This window comes from Fundulus heteroclitus, chromosome 4 (assembly GCF_011125445.2).
Source record: "Fundulus heteroclitus isolate FHET01 chromosome 4, MU-UCD_Fhet_4.1, whole genome shotgun sequence".
Lineage (NCBI taxonomy): Eukaryota > Metazoa > Chordata > Actinopteri > Cyprinodontiformes > Fundulidae > Fundulus > Fundulus heteroclitus.
In genome coordinates, this window is record NC_046364.1 from 31008504 (window position 1) to 31029589 (window position 21086).

Genomic DNA, 21086 nt, shown 5'->3' on the forward strand with positions numbered 1-21086 from the left:
TTTTTATTTCTAAATGTCTGTATGCGGGCCGATATATAGACTCCCTCTATGATCTACTCTATGTGAATGTTTCTAATCTCCGCTATCAAGGACAGGAATGTAGTTGCTGTTTATTTCTGGTCTGCTAGTTCTTTAGTGATGTGTCATTAGAGCGGCTGTAATTAATCATCGGTAGCCCTTTTTAGCGCCTGTCGTCTGCCTTCAGCGTCACTGGTGAGCTCCTTGTGTGTAGACGTTACCGTCAATGAATGCAAAACTTTTAAAGGGCCACACTGAGATCCTTGCTGAGAACAAAACTTGTACATTTAGGTTTTACCGTCTGTAATTCCCGGATGCATTTTCCCATTAAAATATACAGTCAAGGTAAATAGAGACCCTTGACTTCAGTGCTTTTAACCTGTCCATTATCAAGTTCTAAAATGATTTATGTAAATCCAGCATCCAGTGTACAAAATACATGCTAAGGTACCATTAAGCTATTATTTAACAAACAAAGAAGAGATTGATTTTATAAGTTTGTATATTTAGTAGCGTATTTATTGTTCTCCGAATGCATTTGACAAAATATAACTTTGTCTACATTTTTAATATTTAGGTTTCACGGTGGATGATTTGAGGGTTTTTTTAACAAGTTTCTCCCTTCCTGTCCCATTTTTCCCCAACATTTAAAAAATATTAATCATAAAGTTTAGTCCTAAAGTTTAAATGATCATTTCCATAATAATAGTTCATTTCTATAATAATAATAATAATAATAATAATAATAATAATAATAATAATAATAATAATAATAATAATAAGACATTTTCAAAAGATGTGATCAAAGTACAGATGAACAATAAAAGCATAAAATAAATGTTGTGAAGGCCACACAAGCCTTTATTTTCCTTTTTCCTTTAGGTTTTCCCAGCTGAAGAGTCTGAACATCTCTCACAACCGTCTGGGTGTTTTCCCTGAGTGTGTGTGTGAGATCCTCACCCTAACCGAGCTGAACCTCTCCTGCAACAATCTGCACACCATCCCTGTTCAGATTGGCAACCTTCAGAGGTTAGAGACGCACCTATAGCACGCATGACATGGACATGACACCCGTACAAAACACAATGATGATCTGCATGGTTGGCTGCAGACTGTGAGAAAACCAAACTGTTTTTATCAGCCTGTTTAAAAAAGAAAAAGAAGAAGATATAACCATAAGTTGTGTTTCAGCTGCAGGAGCCTTTTCCAGGAACCAGGGTTGTTTTCTAGGGCTTTTCTTTACCCCCACTGTTCCCACTGCAGGAACCGGGGCTAAATCAGATTAGAAGCATAGAAATGTACCCCAGTGCTAAACGTTTCTTGCTGGTTTCATATTCTCAATGATTTGTTATGATTATAGATATTTATGTGTGTTTTGTTTGTTGTATGTACTGATTCCTTAATGCTTAGGTCTCTCTTGAAAAAGAAATTCTAAACTGAATGAGACATTTCTTTCCACATAACAAATGGATAGTTATATTTAGTTTCAGTGATCTCCCAGCTTAAACTCCTGGACGTTTCTTATTATCTGTTGATTTCAAATTATGAGACAGGAGTAATTACAGTTTTTGTTTGCAGACTCCAGTCGGTCGTGTAGTGTTTTACATACAGGTTCATCAATAAAGTCAACCAACTTTAGAGGAAATATTGAGTAAACACATACATTGAAGCAAGGATGAGTAAACTCTTTAATCAAACGCATTGAACCAGTAATGTTTTACAGAGTTTAAGCTCTGACATCTGAATTGCAGCAATCACAAATCTCTGTATCTCCCTGCATTGACATGTTAGGGTTTAAAGGTCTGCAGAAGCTGATTCCAGCTCATCATATTTAATTTATTTCAATCTGTAGGTGTTATAAATTTCTTCTGGCTTTGCCGTGATAGTAATCGTCGCTGTGCCACCATCAATATTTCTGGCTCTAGAACATTGATTTGTTATCAGCTTTCTCTCCTTTCTGCTCTGCTTCTTTAACAGCGAGCAAACAGAGAGCTCTGTGCTGGTAGAATTATCTGTTATTATTGGTTATAGTCTTCTGAAGTTAATTGTTTTACATCTCAGAAAGTATAACTACCCTGACAGAATGCTTGTCTATTATGTTATTGCCACAATTCACATAATAATTATTTTTTTTTTTGCCCCAGTGGGAGCCTCTCAGTCTCTAACACCTTCAGGCCCCGTTTACATGATGTTGTTGTGCACACCACAGTGGTGCACTTTTTCTCTGAAAAAGATATTACTATGAATAGAGTTTTTTTTATATTATGCTATTGTATCTGTAAAACTCTATTCATAGTAATATCCACCTGTATATTATATTCAATACATATCCAGCTGTAAATTTAGTTCACAATACTAGTTATCTATATATACATATCTGTAAAACTCTATTTATAGTAATACCCACCTGTATACTATATTCGGTACATATCCAGCTGTAAATTTAGTTCACAATACTAGTTATCTATATATTATACTCGTAGGACAAATCGATCAGTAAAATTCTGTTTATAATAGTATTCATCTCTATATTTATTCAGTAATAACCCATGTCCTGTACTTATGGAACCATTGTTTATCCTGCACTTGCTGCTATTGCACTTCTGGTTAGACCTAAACTGCATTTTGTTGCCTTGTACCTGTACCTGTGTAATGACAATAAAGTTGAATCTAATCTAATCTAATCTAATCTATAAAAAAAATTACACAGTTAGAAAACACCTTCCAGAGTGTAACGATGCAAAAATCCTCCCGGTCTTCATGGTGATGCGTTCACGAAAAACAGAATCTGCGTGTTTGGTGATGCCCTGGCACTGCTGTTTTTTTTAAGCAGGGAGTGTTTTTAGTTTAAAAAAAAACATACCGCTTACTGGTGGCGTGGCAGGGAAATAACACCACTTTTAACTTTACTACTAGTGTGCATGGAGATCGTAATCAAAACGTTGTCGATAACAGAAACGGAAGAACAATCCCGTTTTCCATGGATCGCAGTCAGTCAGGTTTCCAGAGCAGCAACACTCCAGCAGGAGAAGGAGTGACCTGACTTTTAGTGGATGTACAGGGCTGAAAAAAAAAGCATTCGCTTCCTTCTAGCCTCTGACCAGCGCATCTCTTCAGCGTAGGAAGTCTCTCAATCACCATTTATCTCCCAGGCTGATAATCTGACAACGCTCTGAGGTGAAACGGCAACATAATCCTGTTTTATCCTTTCCATCCCATAGCCTGCAGACACTGTCTTTGGATGGGAACCACCTAAGCTCGCTGCCTGAAGAGCTTGGTGGTCTGTCTCAGCTCAACAGCCTGGGGTTCTCCTTCAACAACTTCTCCCACGTCCCCACGGTGCTGGAGAGGCTGTGTGCAGTGGACAAGCTGGCCATGGCCGGGAACCGACTGGAGAGCTTGGAGCTGTCCACGCTGGTCCGAATGATCCACCTGAGGAACATCGACCTCCGGTAGCTTCTTCTCCGCATGTCTCTACTTCCCTCGCTTCTCTCTTAATCACCTCTGTCACCGTGGGACTTATTTTTGGGTCCGTTGGCTGAAGGATGTTCAAAGGGAATCTCTGGGTGTCCTTTGAATGGTTATATATATATATATATATATATATATATATATATATATATATATATATATATATATATATATATATATATATATATATATATATATATATATATACGTGTGTGTATATATATATATATATACGTGTGTATATATATATATATATATATATATGTATATAGAACGATGAACATCCTGTCACAAACTCCAGCCTGAAACGCAGCTGCCTCCAAGCCTCTTTTTTAAAAAAAAATAGTATTTATTTATAGATGCCAGATGTGCTGTGAACAAATGCCTTATACTGCATTGCCCCATTTCACGCCTGCATTCACACCTGGGAGCTGCCAACAACAGTCGTGTTATTCATTTATTTATTTTTTGCTGCTTTTCAGTATCCTACTGTTCTGCACATAAGCATAGGGATACTAAGTCCCTAACAGTGGCAGGCAATGAAGGAGGATGAGAGCTGCTCTCATTGAATATCCTGCAACTCTGGGGATTAAACCAGCAACCAGTACTCCGGCCGCAGCCAGATAATGACTTAACCTTGGGGCCTGAGCTGTGGTCTGGCCCCAGTGGGCTGCATTTATACGGACAGAGATGCAAAGTAATGGATTAGGGGGCTGGAAGCCCCCATTAAAGACAGGTTGTTGTTTATTAATGTGAGCTATGGGAGCTACAGAGAGCCTTGATGGGAGCAGAGCGCCTCACCTGCCAGTCATCGACTCCGTATTTCTCCTTTGTGTTTGTCTGTATTGAAATAGCCATAACATTATGACCAGTAACAGAATAGCAGGTGTCCATTTTACCACCAAAAGACATTTGGCCTGCTCAGCGTCAGGATCTCTGTGCTACTACAGGTAACAACTGGGGGCAGGATTTCTCAGCAGCAATATTTATGTGTTTGGACAGTATTCATTTAGTTTCCATGTGAATGGAAGTCATAATGTAGTCATAATGTTATGGCCCATTTGTGTGTTCTCACGGCTGTTATTGAGTCCTTTGTTGTGCACTGATGTTCTAATTTTGCTGCCCAGCCACGTTTCTGCAGACATGGCCATGCTTCCTATCGTTTCCCCAACATTCAGTCTGTTCTTCTGTCCATTAAATTCAGGCTGAATGGGCTCCGGTGTGTTAAATGCGACACCGCAGATCCAGTGAGCCACGTGACCCAGCTGGACTTGCGGGATAACTGCCTGGACTCGCTCGACCTGAACTCCGTCTGCAACCTGGAGACTCTGCACTGCCAGCGGAACCAGCTGGGGACACTCACGCTCAGCGGTTTCACGCTGCGCACGCTTCACGCCGGCAGCAACCGTGAGTCAAACCGAGCCTCGGCCGGCTGCTATTATGACCTCCCCCGCGCGTTGGGGCCCTTTGCCGTGATGATGCATTCAACTCCATCCAGCCCACCAGAGACTGAAGCGATGCAGATGTGTCGCTGATGATAATTGGTGCCTTTATCCTTCTGCAGGCCTTTCCACAGTCAACGTCTATCCAGTCCCGAACCAGCTGACACACATGGACCTTTCACAGTGAGTTCTGCACAGGAACAAGAGCGTCGCAGAGGTTTTACAAGAGGCTCTTATGTTCCAAAAATAGTAACTTAATCTCATTTCTCTTTAATTAGGTTAGAATTGAACGATGTGTGTGGGGAAAATAAAGTTTATGACAATTTTCAGTGAATATTTGGAATTTATAGTATCAGTCTAAAAAAGTCTTAACTTTGACATAATATTCAGGCTTCTTAACAAATGCACCATTATCTTTAAATGTTTTTTTAATATAACTTGTTAGGTTTTAAATACTTTCTCTACTTTAATAAACCTTAATTATGTCTTTGGGTTTACTAGAGTGCCTCCCTAAAAAATGTGACACTTCAGCCTGAGAACAAGACCAGGACAAAAGGCCTGAAAGTGATCAAGACTGTTTGATACTAATATAATGTTTAACCATAATTGGATTTTAGAAGGTTTAAAGGGTTTATCTTTAATAGTCCTTTGTAATTTCAAATGTTTTAAATTTAGTTTTCGTGAATTATATATCTTCTAGATTTTCCTCTTAATCTTAAATATCAGGGCATTATTGAAGGTACAGTTATTCACACGTTCCTGTAACTGTTGCTCATTTTTTCCATTTCTCAATAAGTAATTATCAAGACTTCTACTTTTGGGGTAAATAAGTGGAGCCTTTTGACACAAGTAGAATATTATTTTCACATTGCATTAACATAAGCATTAACATTAACATAAGGAACATAATGAATGGACATATGGGAAAAACTCTCCTGTTCAGGCTACATTATTGTTGTTATTTTATTCAACCAGGTTAAGAATATTTTGAATGTTTTGCATTTAAGTTAAAAAGTCAAAGGTTATAAAAAGCCCCTTGCACCTAAACATCTCAAAACTAGTGCATAGGGCAAATATACAAATGGAGACCCCCAAATCCTCCTTATTCTTCGGTTTAATTATAAAATGTAGTTTTTGAAGGGAGTCTGCAAACTTATATTTGCAGGAAAAAAATGAATTCTCTGCAGTAAATGTGCAGAGTAAATATATTCACAAAGAAAGGAAAGTATTGAAAAATAAATGTGAAATGTATTGGAGCCATTCTCGCTGCTGAAAGAAGAAAATGAGACATAAAATTTCCCAACTGCATGTTTCATAAGTCATGTTCATAGGATATAAAGTCCTAATTTAGATTTACTCCGTATCTTACAGTTTTTACTTTAATGCAGAACGATGACTTTAAATCTCATAATTATGACTTTAAAAGACAAATTAGGACTTTGAAACTCATAATTATGATGTACTATGCTTCATTTGTTTCCTTTTAAATGGCAGAAATGGACCTCTAGTTCATTTATATTTCAGTATTAAATGAATACGAATAAGGCAAAAATGTCTATATGGTACCCCGCCTCCGACTTTGACTTTATGCAGTTTCACTGACCTGCAAGTTATTTTATTAAATCACTTTGCAAGACCCGTGTCAGGTCAGATGAGATTTGGTGTGTGTTATTATTGGTTTTTTTTGTATTTTAAATGGTTATTGAATTGAACCAATCAGTTTTGCTAAATACCTTCCAGTTTCTGAAAGTTAAACCTGTCTCAAAAAGGGGAGGGAGCAATTCTACAGCTTTAACATTGAAATAAATTCCAGCAGTATGTGTATAGCTGTGGTCATAAGACAGTTAGAAATGGAATAAATAAAAAACACCAACATTTCTCAGTCTAAGTGTTTGTGTGTATGTTTTATGTGTGTTGAGACAGGAACCTGTTGGAATACCTTCCAGACTGGGTGTGTGACTGTCGAAAAATTGAGATGCTGGATGCTACCCACAACCTTCTGTCTGAACTTCCTTCCAGGTTAGGATCTCATAATCTCATCTCATAATTTGAAATCATTCATCTTTTCATCCTCTGTAGACATACATAAGGTGTTGCCTTGCATTTAGGCATTTTTAGACATTTTGTATATTGCACTTGGGTAGCAGGAAAATGAGACATGTCTTGCAAAAGTCTTCAGTTCCTAGTAGGATTTTATGGTAAAATAACAAATTTTATAAGAATTTCATGCGATAAAGCAACATAAAGTAAAGCATAATTGTGAAGTGGATGGAAAAGGTTAGATGTTTGTTTAAGCAGGGTGTGCATTTGTATTCAGCCTATTTTAGTCTGATAGAATTAAAGTCTGCCTCCATGCAATTTAACTTCAGTATAAATGCAGATGTTCAGTAAAAGCCCAAGGTTTTTCATAAGGGAATTTTTATTAGAGAACAAACAGCACCATGAGGACCAACACGAGAGAGGTCAGGGACTCAGATTTGGAGAAGTTTGAAGCAGGGCAAGGCTATAAAACAATGTCCAAAGCTTTGATGATATGACCGTCGTGACAGTTCTGGTGAGAGACATCACGACTAATAACCCTGCGAGGTACAAGTCTGGTCTAAGCAGAAGAATTGCAAGTAAACAGCCAGTGTCAAATGATAGAATAAGCATTTCATTTTAAAGTTTGCCTGAATCCAAGTAAGAGATAAAGACTGCGGGTAGAAAACAAAAAAATTCAAACTGGGCTTTTCGAAAATGCCTCATGCACAGTGAAAGATTGGGGTGGCAGCATCATTCTGCGGGAATACTTCTCTACAGTACAGTCCTTGAAGAAAACCTGTTAGAGACAGTAAATGACATGATACTGTGCAGAGGTTCACCTTTCAGCTTCACAAAGGGCCCAAAATGAAGCTAAGGCTACAATGAAGCGGTTCAGATCAGCCTTGTGAAAGTCAAAACAAAAATCAAATGGAGAATCTGTTGCAGGACTTGCAGCGGTATGTTCGCCGACGCCGTCCTTCCTGCCTGATTACATTTGAGCAGTATTGCAAAGAAAAACAGACAAACAATCAGTCTGTAGACATGAAAAGCTCTAACTGTAGTTAAAGGTTTAAAGTATTGACTCAGGAGTGTTGGTAAGTAAGGCTCTGAACACTGTTCACGTCTAAATTGGTCAAAAGAGAATCACAGTAATGAACTGCTTTGTGTTGGTCTATCGCATTAAAATCCGCCTAAAGCACATTCAAGTCGGTAGCTGTAATGTTACAAAATCTTGAATCAAAAACTTTGCAAGGCCCTGTATGTGCTGCAACATTCTTCATGGAGCTCTGCAATGGTTGACCTTTCTAGTTGAGAGAAGAAATAGAAACATGACCGCCATTGCCCGGTTGTAAATGAATGGGTAGTGTCTTCGTCTGCAGGTGAATATGTCTCTGTCCTGATTTCTCTCTGCGATGTCTTCAATAGGTTGCTGAACAGCTTGAGTTTGAGGAAGCTGCTGGCGGGGAACAATCATCTGCAGAGAGTGCCTGACCTCCTAGACCATATCCCTCTGGAAACCCTTGACCTGCAGCATAACAAGCTCACCGAACTTCCAGAGAGCCTCTTTTACAAGGCCTTAAAGTTAGTCCCTCAACCTTTTACGGGGGCTTCTTGCCCTCAAGTCTTTTTTATGATGGTATTCGTGATCCCTCATCCACAGGTTCTTCTTCTTCTTTGAAACATTCACTGGCAGCCTGACTTCCTGTTATCTTCCTGCGGACGGCTACTGTAACACTGCCCCATATAGATTGCACGGAGCAAATATGGTCAAGATCAATTCAGCATTCCCAAACATGACTGGAGCATATTTTGCTTCCATACTTCCTGTGTGGTAAACCACTTAGCACCCATTAGCTGCTGAGATCGCTCTGATGCACTTTACTGTATGATGTGGAGACTTTATGGCAGCAACTTAAAAAATAAATCTTCTGACATGTTCTCTGAGGAGATGTCAAAACATGCCAAGAAATAGAGCTTGGTTCAAGACTGTAGAGCGTAAAAAAAAAAAAACATCAGACGCTTGAAAGATTGTTTCTGTTTGTTTCACTTACTTTTATTCGTGTAGTAGAGAGCAACACATCTAGCAAGACGTTAAAAGACTTTTAGTCATGAGCTGTTCGTGAGCAAAGCCTGTTTTTTAAAAGCATGACAAGGTCCACTTTTCACTGCATCAAGTTTTATTGCTGCTCAGTCAGTGTGTGACACACACCAGTGATCACGTAATAACGTCCGTTACGTAAGAACTACCGCGGTTCAAATTACCGCCACCCTTCACTATGCAGCTTAATGAATATATGCAAATCAGTCCTCCACTTACTGGGATGTTTACCTCCGTGATTAACTGTATCTTCTGCAGAACATTTAAGATAATGAGAAGGAAACTGTCAAACCTGAAAGCCATGCACACCTATGTCATCCTGTTTCGCTTTCCGAGATGAGTTTAGTGTTTTTTTTTCTAACCAGTCTTTTATTTCTTGATCCTTTGAGCTGGATTTTATTCTCACTACAAGAAAACATTGACTCTTTTTTTTAGTTGCTAAATGGTTTAATATACTAAAGTGTATTAAAATAATTTACTAAATGATCTAAGTCATAAGGTAGGCCCTAAATTATTAGTACCTTTAGCAGATTATCATTTAAAAACATTTTTATTTAACCAAAACGTTTGTTTCTGAAAGGAAATGAGAAAGGCAGCATTCTAAAGGTAATAAAGCAATTCAAAAAGAGTGAATTTTTTTTAAATGTGATGTGTTTTCATTTAATATTTATTTAAAACTGACATATGAAATTATCAATACCCTCTTCAACTATCAACGCTGCTGAGCAGCTTTTTGTATGTTTCCACTGATCTTTTAATGATTTGTCTTTGGTAATTCTTTGAGGAAGAATCGCCTCCTAACCATCACCCCAATCTTTAGCTCCCTCTGCATAGATTCTGTCTCAGATTCAAGTCTTGAAAGATGTTTATATATAAAAAATATATATATATTTTTTTAAATCAAATCTAATCTTTCTGAGGTATACTGAATTTTTAGATTAACTTCACAATAATATTGAGGTGATAGGGAGTTTAGTGAAATATCTTACACCACGGACCAACTAACCTGTATTTTATAAAGCATCTCAATAAGTTGAATAAAGCAGATTTACCCTCCTTTTTGCAGAACTGAACTGCCGACGTCTGGTAAAAACTGTTTTTACAGGCATTGCCCAGTGTGCATTACGACTATAAGATGTAAATATGGAAATAAATACAATTAAACTTTATTTAAAATAATTTTATGAAACAAAAGTTTCACCAAAGTGCAATACTGCAAGACACGAAGCTATGCAAATAATTTAATCAGAGCAATAAAAGCACACAAAAAAGAATTGTTAATCCAAATAAGTAAAACATAGGATACAAATCAGGAATATCGTTTTGTTAATTCTAATGAAATGGCCTAAAAAAAAGAAGAAAGAATCAGAGCTCTCGGCTCTACTTAAGCCACAGAGGTAAAGGTGGGTTTCTTAAATCATCTTTGGACACATTTTATGTGTATAAGAAAAATGTCCATTTCTTTTGTAACACAACAGAAAAGCCGCGATCATTACTCCATATCTGATTGAACCTGGTAGACGACGGCCCCGGTGTTACTGATGATGTTATAAAGGTCCTTTAATATAGGATACGGCCACATCAAGAAGAACCCTAAAAATCAGCTAGAAAATCTTTAAGTCAGTTGTGTGAATAATCAGAAGCCAGCTGAGTGACGTTAACAGAAGAGTTGTAATTTTTATCTGATGAAATGATAAATTTAGACTTAGATCTCTATAATGTACAGTTAGAGTTGTTTATATAAAGCTATATTAAGGAAGGTCTCAATTTTTCCTTTGTGATGTAGGATCCAAAAAAACAAAACATGTACACTTCACTGGAAAAAGGGAACAAAAATTGAGTAAAATTTTATTTAAATTAGTGCATTTTTTCTTGATTTGAGCAGGTAAAAAAGATTATTTGCCAATGGAATAAGATTTTTACCCTTAAAGTAGGAACAATTCATCTCCATCATCATTCTTCAAGTGCAGGATATCTAATTATCTTATTTTAGGGGTAGAACTACTAATCCCATTGGCAAATAGTCTTATTTACCTGCTCCAATCAATGAAACATAGACTAATTTCTAGAAAATTTTACTTACTTTTAGTTCCCTTTTTGCAGTGTTGATCAAACTGCAACAATACTTTATACGTCTGAGTTTGAGAAATTTCATTTCAAATTTGAGCTCAATGCCACACTTTGAAGCCTCCTGTGCTAGAGGCTGCTTCTCAGCAGTTCATATTGTGATTTACGCACATTGAGCAGTAACACTGTCCCACTGTAAATATCTCAAGATAATGAGAAGCGAGTCAAGAAGGCAACTTAAATGAAAACCTCCAGGGTGGATGCTGATTCCCACTTTTTTCCCTCTTTATGAAATTTTATGATTGTCTCGTGAAGTCTGTTTTTATTTCTGTGTTTTGATGGAAACACGTTGATGTTGTGAATTCATTATAGCAATCTACATCCATGCTGAAGTATTATATTACTGCTTATTTCTAACTAATAAAAAAGGATAATGTGTTGTTTTGATATCTTAACATCCTGCCTAGCTGTGGCTAGCAGTGAAAATGTAACCTGGTGGAAATAGCTGGCCATCTTTTTCTACGGATTTGAATAGTTACGATTACAGCGCGCGTTATTGTTATGTAAGAATATCAGTATTGTAGCTTTAACTTGTCGTGTGGTAAATATAACGAACTGTTGTACTTATCATGTTTGTCACGTTGTTCGTGTTTGTCTTCCTAGCCTAAAATACCTAAATGTGTCAGCCAACGCCTTGGAAAGCATCCCCCCCAGCAGCCAATCAGAGGAGAGCCTCAGCACTCTCCAGGAGCTCTACCTGACCGGGAACAACCTGAACGAGAACTGTGGTGCTCTGTTGGTCGGACACCAGAACCTGCGGATCCTTCATGTCGCCTACAACCAGCTGCTCTCTTTCCCAGCCAGGTGGGCTAGCTATGACAATTGTTAAAATAACTTTTTGTGATTAAAGCATATTTTTATTTATTTTTAATGTGTCCTGGTTGTGTTTTAATGTGTCGCGCTCCTGTTTCCAGTAAGCTGAGTAAACTGGAAATGCTGGAGGAGCTCAATTTAAGCGGGAACAAGCTGAAGACGATCCCCTCCACCGTGTCCAGTTGTAAGCGGCTGCACACGCTCATAGCACACTCGAATCAAATAACCGTCTTCCCAGAAATCCTCAACCTGCCTGAGATCAAGGTTAGACTTGTTCCCCCCTTGCAAACACCGAACGGTTGACCTCAGCATGTTTCAGCTCATGTGTGTTTTGCACGTTTTTTTGTTTTTTTTTACATGCAGCTTGTAGATCTGAGCTGCAATGAGCTGACTGAGATTCAGCTACCTGACTCCCTGCCTGCCACGCTGCAAGAGCTGGACCTGACGGGCAACAGCAGCCTCACGCTGGAGCACAAAACCCTCAACCTGTTCAGGTGAGCCGCAGAATCCGGAGCTGCTGACAAGAGGCTTTACAAGCCTGAAACTGGTAAATCCCAATGCCAGAGTAGAAAAAGAGCCTAAGGAATCAGAAGAATGCGATTCTATCACTGTGGGAGAGGTCGCTGAGGTAGCTAAAAACCTCCCCTGGGATCGCCTTGAGATTGCCCAGAATTAACTGGAGGATGTCTTAAGTCACAGGTGTCAAACTCAAGGCCCGCGGGCCAAATCCGGCCCATCAAGGTAAATTATTCGGTCCTTGAGAGCCAAAAAAAAGGCATATATCCTTTTAAAGTGTATAAAGTGGCTAAAACTGTGCCTCCTGTAAGTGTAACTCACCCCAATATCAACTTTTTTTGCAGATAAACTGTATAAACTGGGCCTAAGAGTGCTACTTTTATGTTACTGTGTATTTTTTATACTACTGTGTGAACTGGAATGAAATTATGAAATGAAAAGTATCGTTTCTACACATGCAAGCAGCCCTTTTAATGACTTCATGATGCCAAAGTGGCCCCATATAGAAATTAGTTTGACACCCCTGTCCTAAGTGGATGAATGGATGGATGAAACAGCACAAAAAAATCACGAGATTTCTCTGAACACTTTCTTTGTTAGAGTTTTTTTTATGCATTCAGTACACACCTTGTTCTGCAGTGTTTCCAACTATTTTCTCTTTTTTTTTTCCCCCCTCCAGTCACATTACCACGCTGAAATTAGACCAGAAGTCCCCGCCGACACCCGGAGACTCCCTGGGCTCCTCGGCTCTCTGGAAGCACGGTTACTCTGAGATGAGAGGCCAAAGGAATAAGTGTGTTCTCGTTCTGTGTCTCCAAGATTTGTTTTATTTACAGTGAGCAGGCTGTTACTTTTTAGAAAGCATTTGTTCTGACAGAAACGGCATGAATTAAACCGCTGTAAAATTGAAGTACACGTAGTTTCGTGAAGGGCACAAATGGAGATACAACCTAGTCAAATACCGTTACCCCTCATCCAGGTATTATCCTTCAGCCATGAAGAATGACGATGCAAGGTTATACAAGATGAAAATGGTAAAAACTAAACAGATCGCTAAGCTTTAAAATGAAAAAAAAAAAGGTAGAAATAGGGAACCTGAGAATAAAATGTGATACAATGTTGACTGCATTACAAAAATCAAACCATGAAAATTTGAATTAATATCTGTGTTCTTGCTTGAAGAAATGTTCATCTGGTAATCTTCTGTACCTTCTACCAAAGAGTACGCAAGTCTACTTGACAATTAGCTTTTAACAGGCCTCACAATAATAATAAAAATAACAAACCTGTTGAGTTGTAGTTGGAGATGATCAATGGACACCAAAGTGAAAGTCCCTTTTAACATCATAGTTAGGCAAAAAATAATAAGAAAAAAACCCACAACCTATCATTGATCACTTCCTCTTTTTCCTTTATATTATTTGATCTGTCAACAGGGCCGGAGTGGGACTAATTTTCAGCCCTGGAGTTTCATGTCTCAGACCAGTCCATTTAAAACAACCTATTATTATTGAGGAATATGCAGATTTATTTCATATTTCCTCAGCACCATATTCTTCATTATATTAATTCTAATATTCACCTAATCTGTAATCTTACCTGCCCAGACGGGACTTTTGGGCTCATAGCTGGTACTTGGTGCTGTTTAATTCCTTCTGACTGTGAGGAGCTATAAGGGGAAAATTCCCAGTTATGTGGCGTTGTATCATACTATTATTTAAACTATATAATATTACATTATGTGTCACAACATCACAAAATTCAGTGACTTGACAATGAACTTGTATGATGGTTTGCAGGGAACAGTTCAACATCTTGCCGTACTCATTTCATCGTCCTCATTTCACATTTGAAACGTTGAGCTCATTTTATTGAAAAAGCTGTCACGTTTTGCACATTTAGCAGCGGCTGTTTTCAGAGCTTTCCTCTTTTTAATTTTACCGGTCTCTGCGCCGCCCTTGCTGTTTCCACTCTCCATCTTTCAAACACCATCGACGAGTGCACTGATGTCACGCCAGGGTGCGTCCTAGAAAACAAAACAATAAAAGAACAAAAAGAGCTGCCAGTGGAGGTAGAGACAACCGAGGGATAGCAGTAGCAATGTAGCGTACGTGATCTCCTCTAAAGTGTTCTCCTCTAAAGCTGTGCTTGAAATACAATGTTGTGCAACATCATCAACATGTTACCTGTGCCAGATTTTGCTGAACAGCATTTCTCTCAGATTAAATGGATTCTGGAAATTCAGAGTTGACTTCAATCCACCACTATTAATTCAATTCAACTTTATTTATTTAGCGCCAATTCAAGGCACTTTCCAAAGTCAAATTCAATCAGATTATACAGATTGGTCAAAAAGTTTCCTATCTAATTAAACCTAGCAGATTGCATCAAGTCTAAGCACCATTCACTCCTCCTGAGAGAGCATAGTCCCCAGTGGACAGTCGTCTGCATTGTCCATGGCTATGCAGCAATCCCTCATACTGAACATGCATGAAGCGACAGTGGAGAGGAAAACTCCCCTTTTAGTAGACTGCACTGAGCTATATTATACACTGGAGTGCTGATTTTGCCGAAAAACTGAAGTCACTGGATGCCATCTTGCTACTCCCTACTCTCACAGAATCCCATAGGATTTGCTTGCAACAACAAGCAGTTTTCTGGCTGAGTGAAAACGTTTCACAGGTAATTCTACAGTCAGTGGATGTACTAACACTATTAACTACTAGGAAATTAGGTGCTGAAATATTTTACATGTTATTCATATTAAATAGATATATATGTATATATAAGTATGTGTATATGTATATGTGTATATGTATGTATACACATATGTAAATATATGTTTTTGTATATTGTTATTTATATATTTATAAATGTTATATATATATATATATATATATATATATATATATATATATATATATATATATATAAATGAATAAAATGCAAAATATTTCAGCACATGACTTTCTCAGTACTTGATATTTTTAGAACATAACATAAAAGTATATGGCATTTGATATTTTAAAAGTCTTAAGCCCCCCCCCTGAACATGAGAAAATCCTCGTTATTCGATGCTGTAGCGCACATATTCCTTAGTTACTGGGGGAAATAGGGAGTACCAATATGGCGGCTGGTGGCTTCAAAGCGACTCGTTCTACCAGCCGGCGATTAGCACTCCAGTGTATTATATAGCTCAGTGGTAGACTGATCCATTTGAGTTGAAAGTGAGGCGCGAAGAACATGTGTAGATCAAAGTAAAAGAAGGCCAGCGGTGGCAAAATACTCAGACAAGCCCAGTTTCAGGGCATTTGACTACACAGTTAAATAGTACAACAGGCCGTACTGGTCAATATATATTTCAAAGTATGCTGTTCGGTGAGTTTCTTTTGAATTTAACTTGATTTTAACCAGTATGTGTATCATTTTCTATGCGCCCTGCATGTCTAAGTGCTTCATACCCACAACAGGGACCCACACAGGGTTTCTCTCATCAGTTCTTACAGCTAACCTGTTGCATCCAATGCTGCCGGATGTATGAAATTCACAGGAGACACTGAGCCATCTGGTTATTAACACAGATCTGTTTGTGTGGAACAGGTTGTGTGTTTCTGTGCTCGCTGTGGACCGTTTTGGAGACGGCGGCGAAGGCTGCTACGGCATCTTCGACGGCGACCGCAACGAAGAGGTACCACGGCTCTTGCAGTGCACCATGGGAGACGTGCTTTGCGAAGAGCTACAGCACTCCAGGACTGACGCAGTCTACATGTGTAACACCTTCCTCACCTCACACAGGTAGGACGACCAGTCCGTTTGTGGTGTTTGTTGTTTAGCAGAGCAGCTTACTTATAGTTTCATTCCGGCTGAACAGGAAACTTGGCATGGCTGGACAGAAACTCGGTGCTTCTGCCCTGTTGTGTTACATCCACCGTGAGGTGTCCGAGTCCGGGGGCTGCTTTAGCCTCACGGTGGCTAACGTGGGCACGTGCCAGGCGATTCTGTGCCGTGACGGACAGGCTGTACAGCTCTCAAAGGTCTTCAGCTTGGAGAACTCCACTGAGGAGATGGAGAGGGTTAAAGTCCATAAAGCCATTATAACAGAGGTAATGCTCACGCTAAATGTAGTAGCTGCATATTCTACATGTGAAGATGCGAGGCAATGTTTCTGTGTCGCTATTTCCCGCTCTAGGATAACAAAGTGAGCGGAGTGACGTGCTGCTCCCGCTTGTTGGGCTGCTCCTATCTGTCTCCCTGGGTGCTTCCAAAGCCCTGGGTGCACACCGAGCCGCTCTGTGCCAAGGATGAGTTCCTGATCCTGGGGAACCGGGCCCTTTTTGAGCGGGTGTCCTACCAGGAGGCTGTGCGCACTGTGCAGGCCGTGCGGGATCCGCGGGCCGCCGCCAAGAAACTGTGCTCCCTGGCCCAGAGCTATGGCTGCAAGGACAATATAGGAGCCGTGGTGGTGTCACTGCATGTCGGCGAGGACAGCTGCACTTGTGAGCCGCCGGCGTCGAACGACGAACTGCGGGGTCCGCCCCCGGCCCCCGTGCCGGTGTCCGCGCCCCCGTGCCCCAGCGATCCGGGAAACCTCTCGTTCAGCAGCGGCATCGGTACCGAGTTCAGCAGCGAGACGTCAGCCTCAGAGGTAGGCAGCGAGGCGGGATCCACCGCCTCGGACGAGCCCCCGTCCTCCGGCTCCGCGTCTCGCCCCGAGCGGCGCTGCAGCCTCCACCCTGCTCCCACGCCCTGTGGGATCATGGTGCCGGGTCCAGCTGCGGCAGCAACCCACCCTGGTGTTTTCCAGCGCCAGCCCTCCAGTGCTACATTCTCAAGCAACCAGTCCGACAACGGCTTGGACAGTGACGACGAAGCTCCACCCGAGGGGGTTATCTCCAATGGGAGCAAGTTAGAGGTTGAGGTAGACATCCACTGCTGCGCTTTCCAGCTCCGGTCCGGGGCCCTGGAGAGCCCGAAGGAGCTGAATCTTGAAAACCGTCACGGTAGAATACGCAGACAGAACAGCGTGGTGGTTTCCGCCACAAACGGCTGTCTGCTGGCTGTGTGCGGGAGGGAGAACGGAGACCTCAAGAAGTCCCCTTCCACGTCCAGCCTGTTCGGTAAGAAGTTGTCCAATGGCTCTGTGGTGGCCCTGGAGGAGAGTCATAATATTATTGAGGTGGCCCTGGAGGCTCCTAAGAAGAAATCGGGATACTTCACCGCCCCAGCTCAGCAGGACCCAGAGGACCAGCTGATTGTGCCTCCTGGTCTTGAGCAGGAGATCAGGGAGCAGCTGAAAGGCCAGAGCCTTCTTGTCTCAGGCATCTCCACACCACCAACACCCACTTGTGTGAAAGATCCACTGTGGGATCAACCGCACCCTCATGCGTTTGCCTCCAGCTTGGTTCCAGGCCCGGGCCTCGCTACCATCATGCAGCAGGAAGTCTATGATACAGCCCTCTAGGACGCTTGGACAGCCGATTGGAGGCAGTTTGGATTGTGCCATTCTGGAGGCGTGGAGCTATCTCTTTACAGCTGGTTGGGTTGGAAGAAGTTGCCATTTGAATTTTTTTTTTCTTTTTGAAAAGACAAGAAACGCCTTTAGACCTTTGTCATTGACTGATACTGTGCCATTAAAGAGAGATAAACAGAACATGCTCTGAGTATCCACCACAATAGGGCTGAACAGGATTTCCACGTGTCCAGTATATCAACAGCATTTCCCTTTACTCGGAAAGTTAAGCAGTCTGATGCATTGTGGTCAAACCTACCCTTGAGGAACCCAAAGGTGTCTCAGGTTCTGCAGAGATGGATTAGTGCTGATGCTTGAAAAAGTGCCTACTACGGACGACACATCAGAAAGCTCAACGCATCCAGTTTAGGTGTTGGGATGAGAGCTTTTTTTTAGTTACAATCAGACAGGGCACAGTTTTGTTTTTGTTTTTCAAACACTGGACATCCATGGACGTTTTTTTATGGCTGTTAATGTTTGGCCCGTTGTTTTCTTTATCAGACCCAGAAAAATATATTGAAAACTTGACTTTTTATGCCATAATCCCATATAAATATAGCCTAAATTAAGATGTGAAAGTCAAGCTTTGTTTAACCACAAAGACCTTTCAACTAAACATCAGTGGACGCCTTTACGTGTACGTCTTTTCAGAGTTCACTTTTCAGCCACAATTTCATGTTATTTAAACACAAAGCAATGTCAAAAGGGGTTAAACTCTTTACCCAAAGGTACATTTAAGGAAGAGTATCCTATTATACAGAAATGGTTCTTTCATTGTGGTACTTTGCTTAGATATTAATGGAAGATATGTGCTGACCCAAAGGGCCCAAATTTTACCTTTAAATTTGGGAGTCTCGTTTTTTCAAAACTGGAAAACTGGAACTGAAGAACATCTAAAGGCAAAAAAAAATTGCCCTTATGTTGCTAAAATTGTTGATTTGGGGGTTAGTTTCTTGGAAAATTTCACACTGAATAAATCATTGCAGAAAACATCCTCTATAACTACTAAGGGATAAACACTGAATGCACTACCTAGCACCTCTGAGCCGTTTGACATTGAAACTGTTTAGCTTTACTGAGCTGAAGTGCTAGTGACAACAGAATAACCAATCATCAAAATTATAATCTACATAAAACCTACATTGCAGAGACAAAAAACACAAATATTTTAACTTTAGGCATTTTGAACATAAACTGATTCATTAACTTACGCAAATCAGCCAGATAATAGTTGCAAAGATAAAAAAAAAAAAGTTTTATCAATCATCTTATTTGAAATCTCTTTTCATATTAAAACAAGTTACAATTATTCTTAGGAATTAATATTTGAAGCAGCTGATATTAGTTATATTATATAGAGATATTATGAACAAACTTACACAAGGTACACTGCATTGCCAAAAGTATTCGCTCCCCTGTCTTGACTTTCATATGAACTTCACTGGCCTCCCACTCTTAAGCCATAGGGTTCATTACGACATTGACCCATCGCTTTAAAGCCATAACGGCTTTAACTCTTCTGGGCACGCTGTCCACAAGCCTGTGGAGCATATTTATGGTGATTTTTGACCATTTTTCCAGAAGCGCATTTGTGAGGTCACACACTGATGTTGGACGAGAAGGCCTGGCTCTCAGTCTCCGCTCTAATTCACCCTAAAGGTGTTCTGTCGGGTTGAGGTCAGGACTCTGTGCAGGCAAGTCAAGGTCACACACACCAAACTCTCATCCATGTCTGCACGGAGCTGGCTTTTTACACTGGTGCACAGTCGCATTGGAAGAGGAAGGGACCATCTCCAAACCGTTTCCATAAATTTGCATTCAGCATTCCTTTAACTAAAACTCACACCAGAACCCTCCCTGCAACAAACTTTACACTTGGCACAACGCAGTCAGACAACTACCGTTCTCCTGACAACCGCCAAACCCAGGCTGGTCCATCAGATTGCCAAATGGAGAGGGGTGAATCGTGTCTCCACTGCTCTGGAGTCTGCTGGCGGTGTTGTTGGATTTAGCTGAAAATATCCCTTCTTGTTGAAAAAGACGACTGGAGATTCGACTTCATATTTTTGTCACTTTTACTTCTGAACTGCGGCAAAAACAAGCATATACATTGAGCTACATTTTCTAGAATGTAGAAGAAAAATTGGCTTCTTCGCTAGTCAGAAATCTAAAACCAACAATCATGGCTGACAATTGGCACCCACGCCATCTAGTGGAGAAATACTTGTACGATCAAACCCAGTACAATCTTAAACTGAATTGTATTTATTCCATTCTATTTATTTAACATCTAAACAATATGAATTAACCATATTATATTCAACAGGCGGCGTGCTCTACACCAGTGGTTTTCCTCCCACCATCCTGCATGTTTTAGATGTGTCTCTGCTCCAGCACACTTGCAGCAAATGATTGCGTGACCGCCTCAGCACCATCAAGGGCTGCAGTGGCCTGTTAATCACAGATTTTTAATTTTTTTTTTTTATATTTATTTAAGTAATCCTATCACAGAACCACGCTGGAACTCACTGAGCTCCTGGTCGGGACCCATTACATCACCAATGTTTGTAGAAACAGCCTGCTTGACATTATACACCTGTGGCCATAGAAGTGATGAGAACACCTGATCTTCATTATTTGGATGGGTGAGCGAATGCATCTGGCAATATACCGTAGTGTACTGTTTGTTCTCACATGTAGATCAGGCATTGATTCATTTCCTTCGTCGTTCTGCTTACTTTGTCGAATATTGGACCTAAGAGCTGCTTTACCCGTATGAAACAGTGGCCGGTCGGGAGACATAGGGTTTGTCGGGGCATGTTGAACATTTGGCTGGCAAGAAATCCCTCATAGCTGATGGAGAGACCTGTAACTCAGTCTCCTGACTTGACATGAACAATATGTAAATTAGTCAGAACAAATATCTTTGGGGAAAAAAGTCTTTAGAGCAATCTTCTAACAATTAAAAAAAATATATATCTATGTACATTTCCATGTTTGCTATAGTTTTATCATTGGTCAGATCTCAGCAGTAAGCCCACAACAATTAAAATATGAAAGCAACAGCAGT

The 21086-nt window shown here is 40.2% G+C and overlaps 1 protein-coding gene across 1 annotated transcript in view; it reads left to right on the forward strand.

The window, feature by feature from the left end:
• Positions 1–18678, forward strand: part of phlpp2 (PH domain and leucine rich repeat protein phosphatase 2) — a 50049-nt gene extending 31371 nt beyond the window's left edge. Inside the window, exons 7-19 of the mRNA XM_036136378.1 lie at positions 901–1047; positions 3240–3470; positions 4694–4896; positions 5054–5114; positions 6855–6950; positions 8379–8534; positions 11782–11982; positions 12093–12255; positions 12355–12485; positions 13187–13300; positions 16108–16302; positions 16379–16610; positions 16697–18678. Coding sequence (XP_035992271.1) covers positions 901–1047; positions 3240–3470; positions 4694–4896; positions 5054–5114; positions 6855–6950; positions 8379–8534; positions 11782–11982; positions 12093–12255; positions 12355–12485; positions 13187–13300; positions 16108–16302; positions 16379–16610; positions 16697–17968 — 3202 coding nt within the window. The 3' untranslated portion in view covers positions 17969–18678. The remainder of the gene's footprint in view (positions 1–900; positions 1048–3239; positions 3471–4693; positions 4897–5053; positions 5115–6854; positions 6951–8378; positions 8535–11781; positions 11983–12092; positions 12256–12354; positions 12486–13186; positions 13301–16107; positions 16303–16378; positions 16611–16696) is intronic.
• The last annotated feature ends 2408 nt before the right edge of the window (positions 18679–21086 follow it).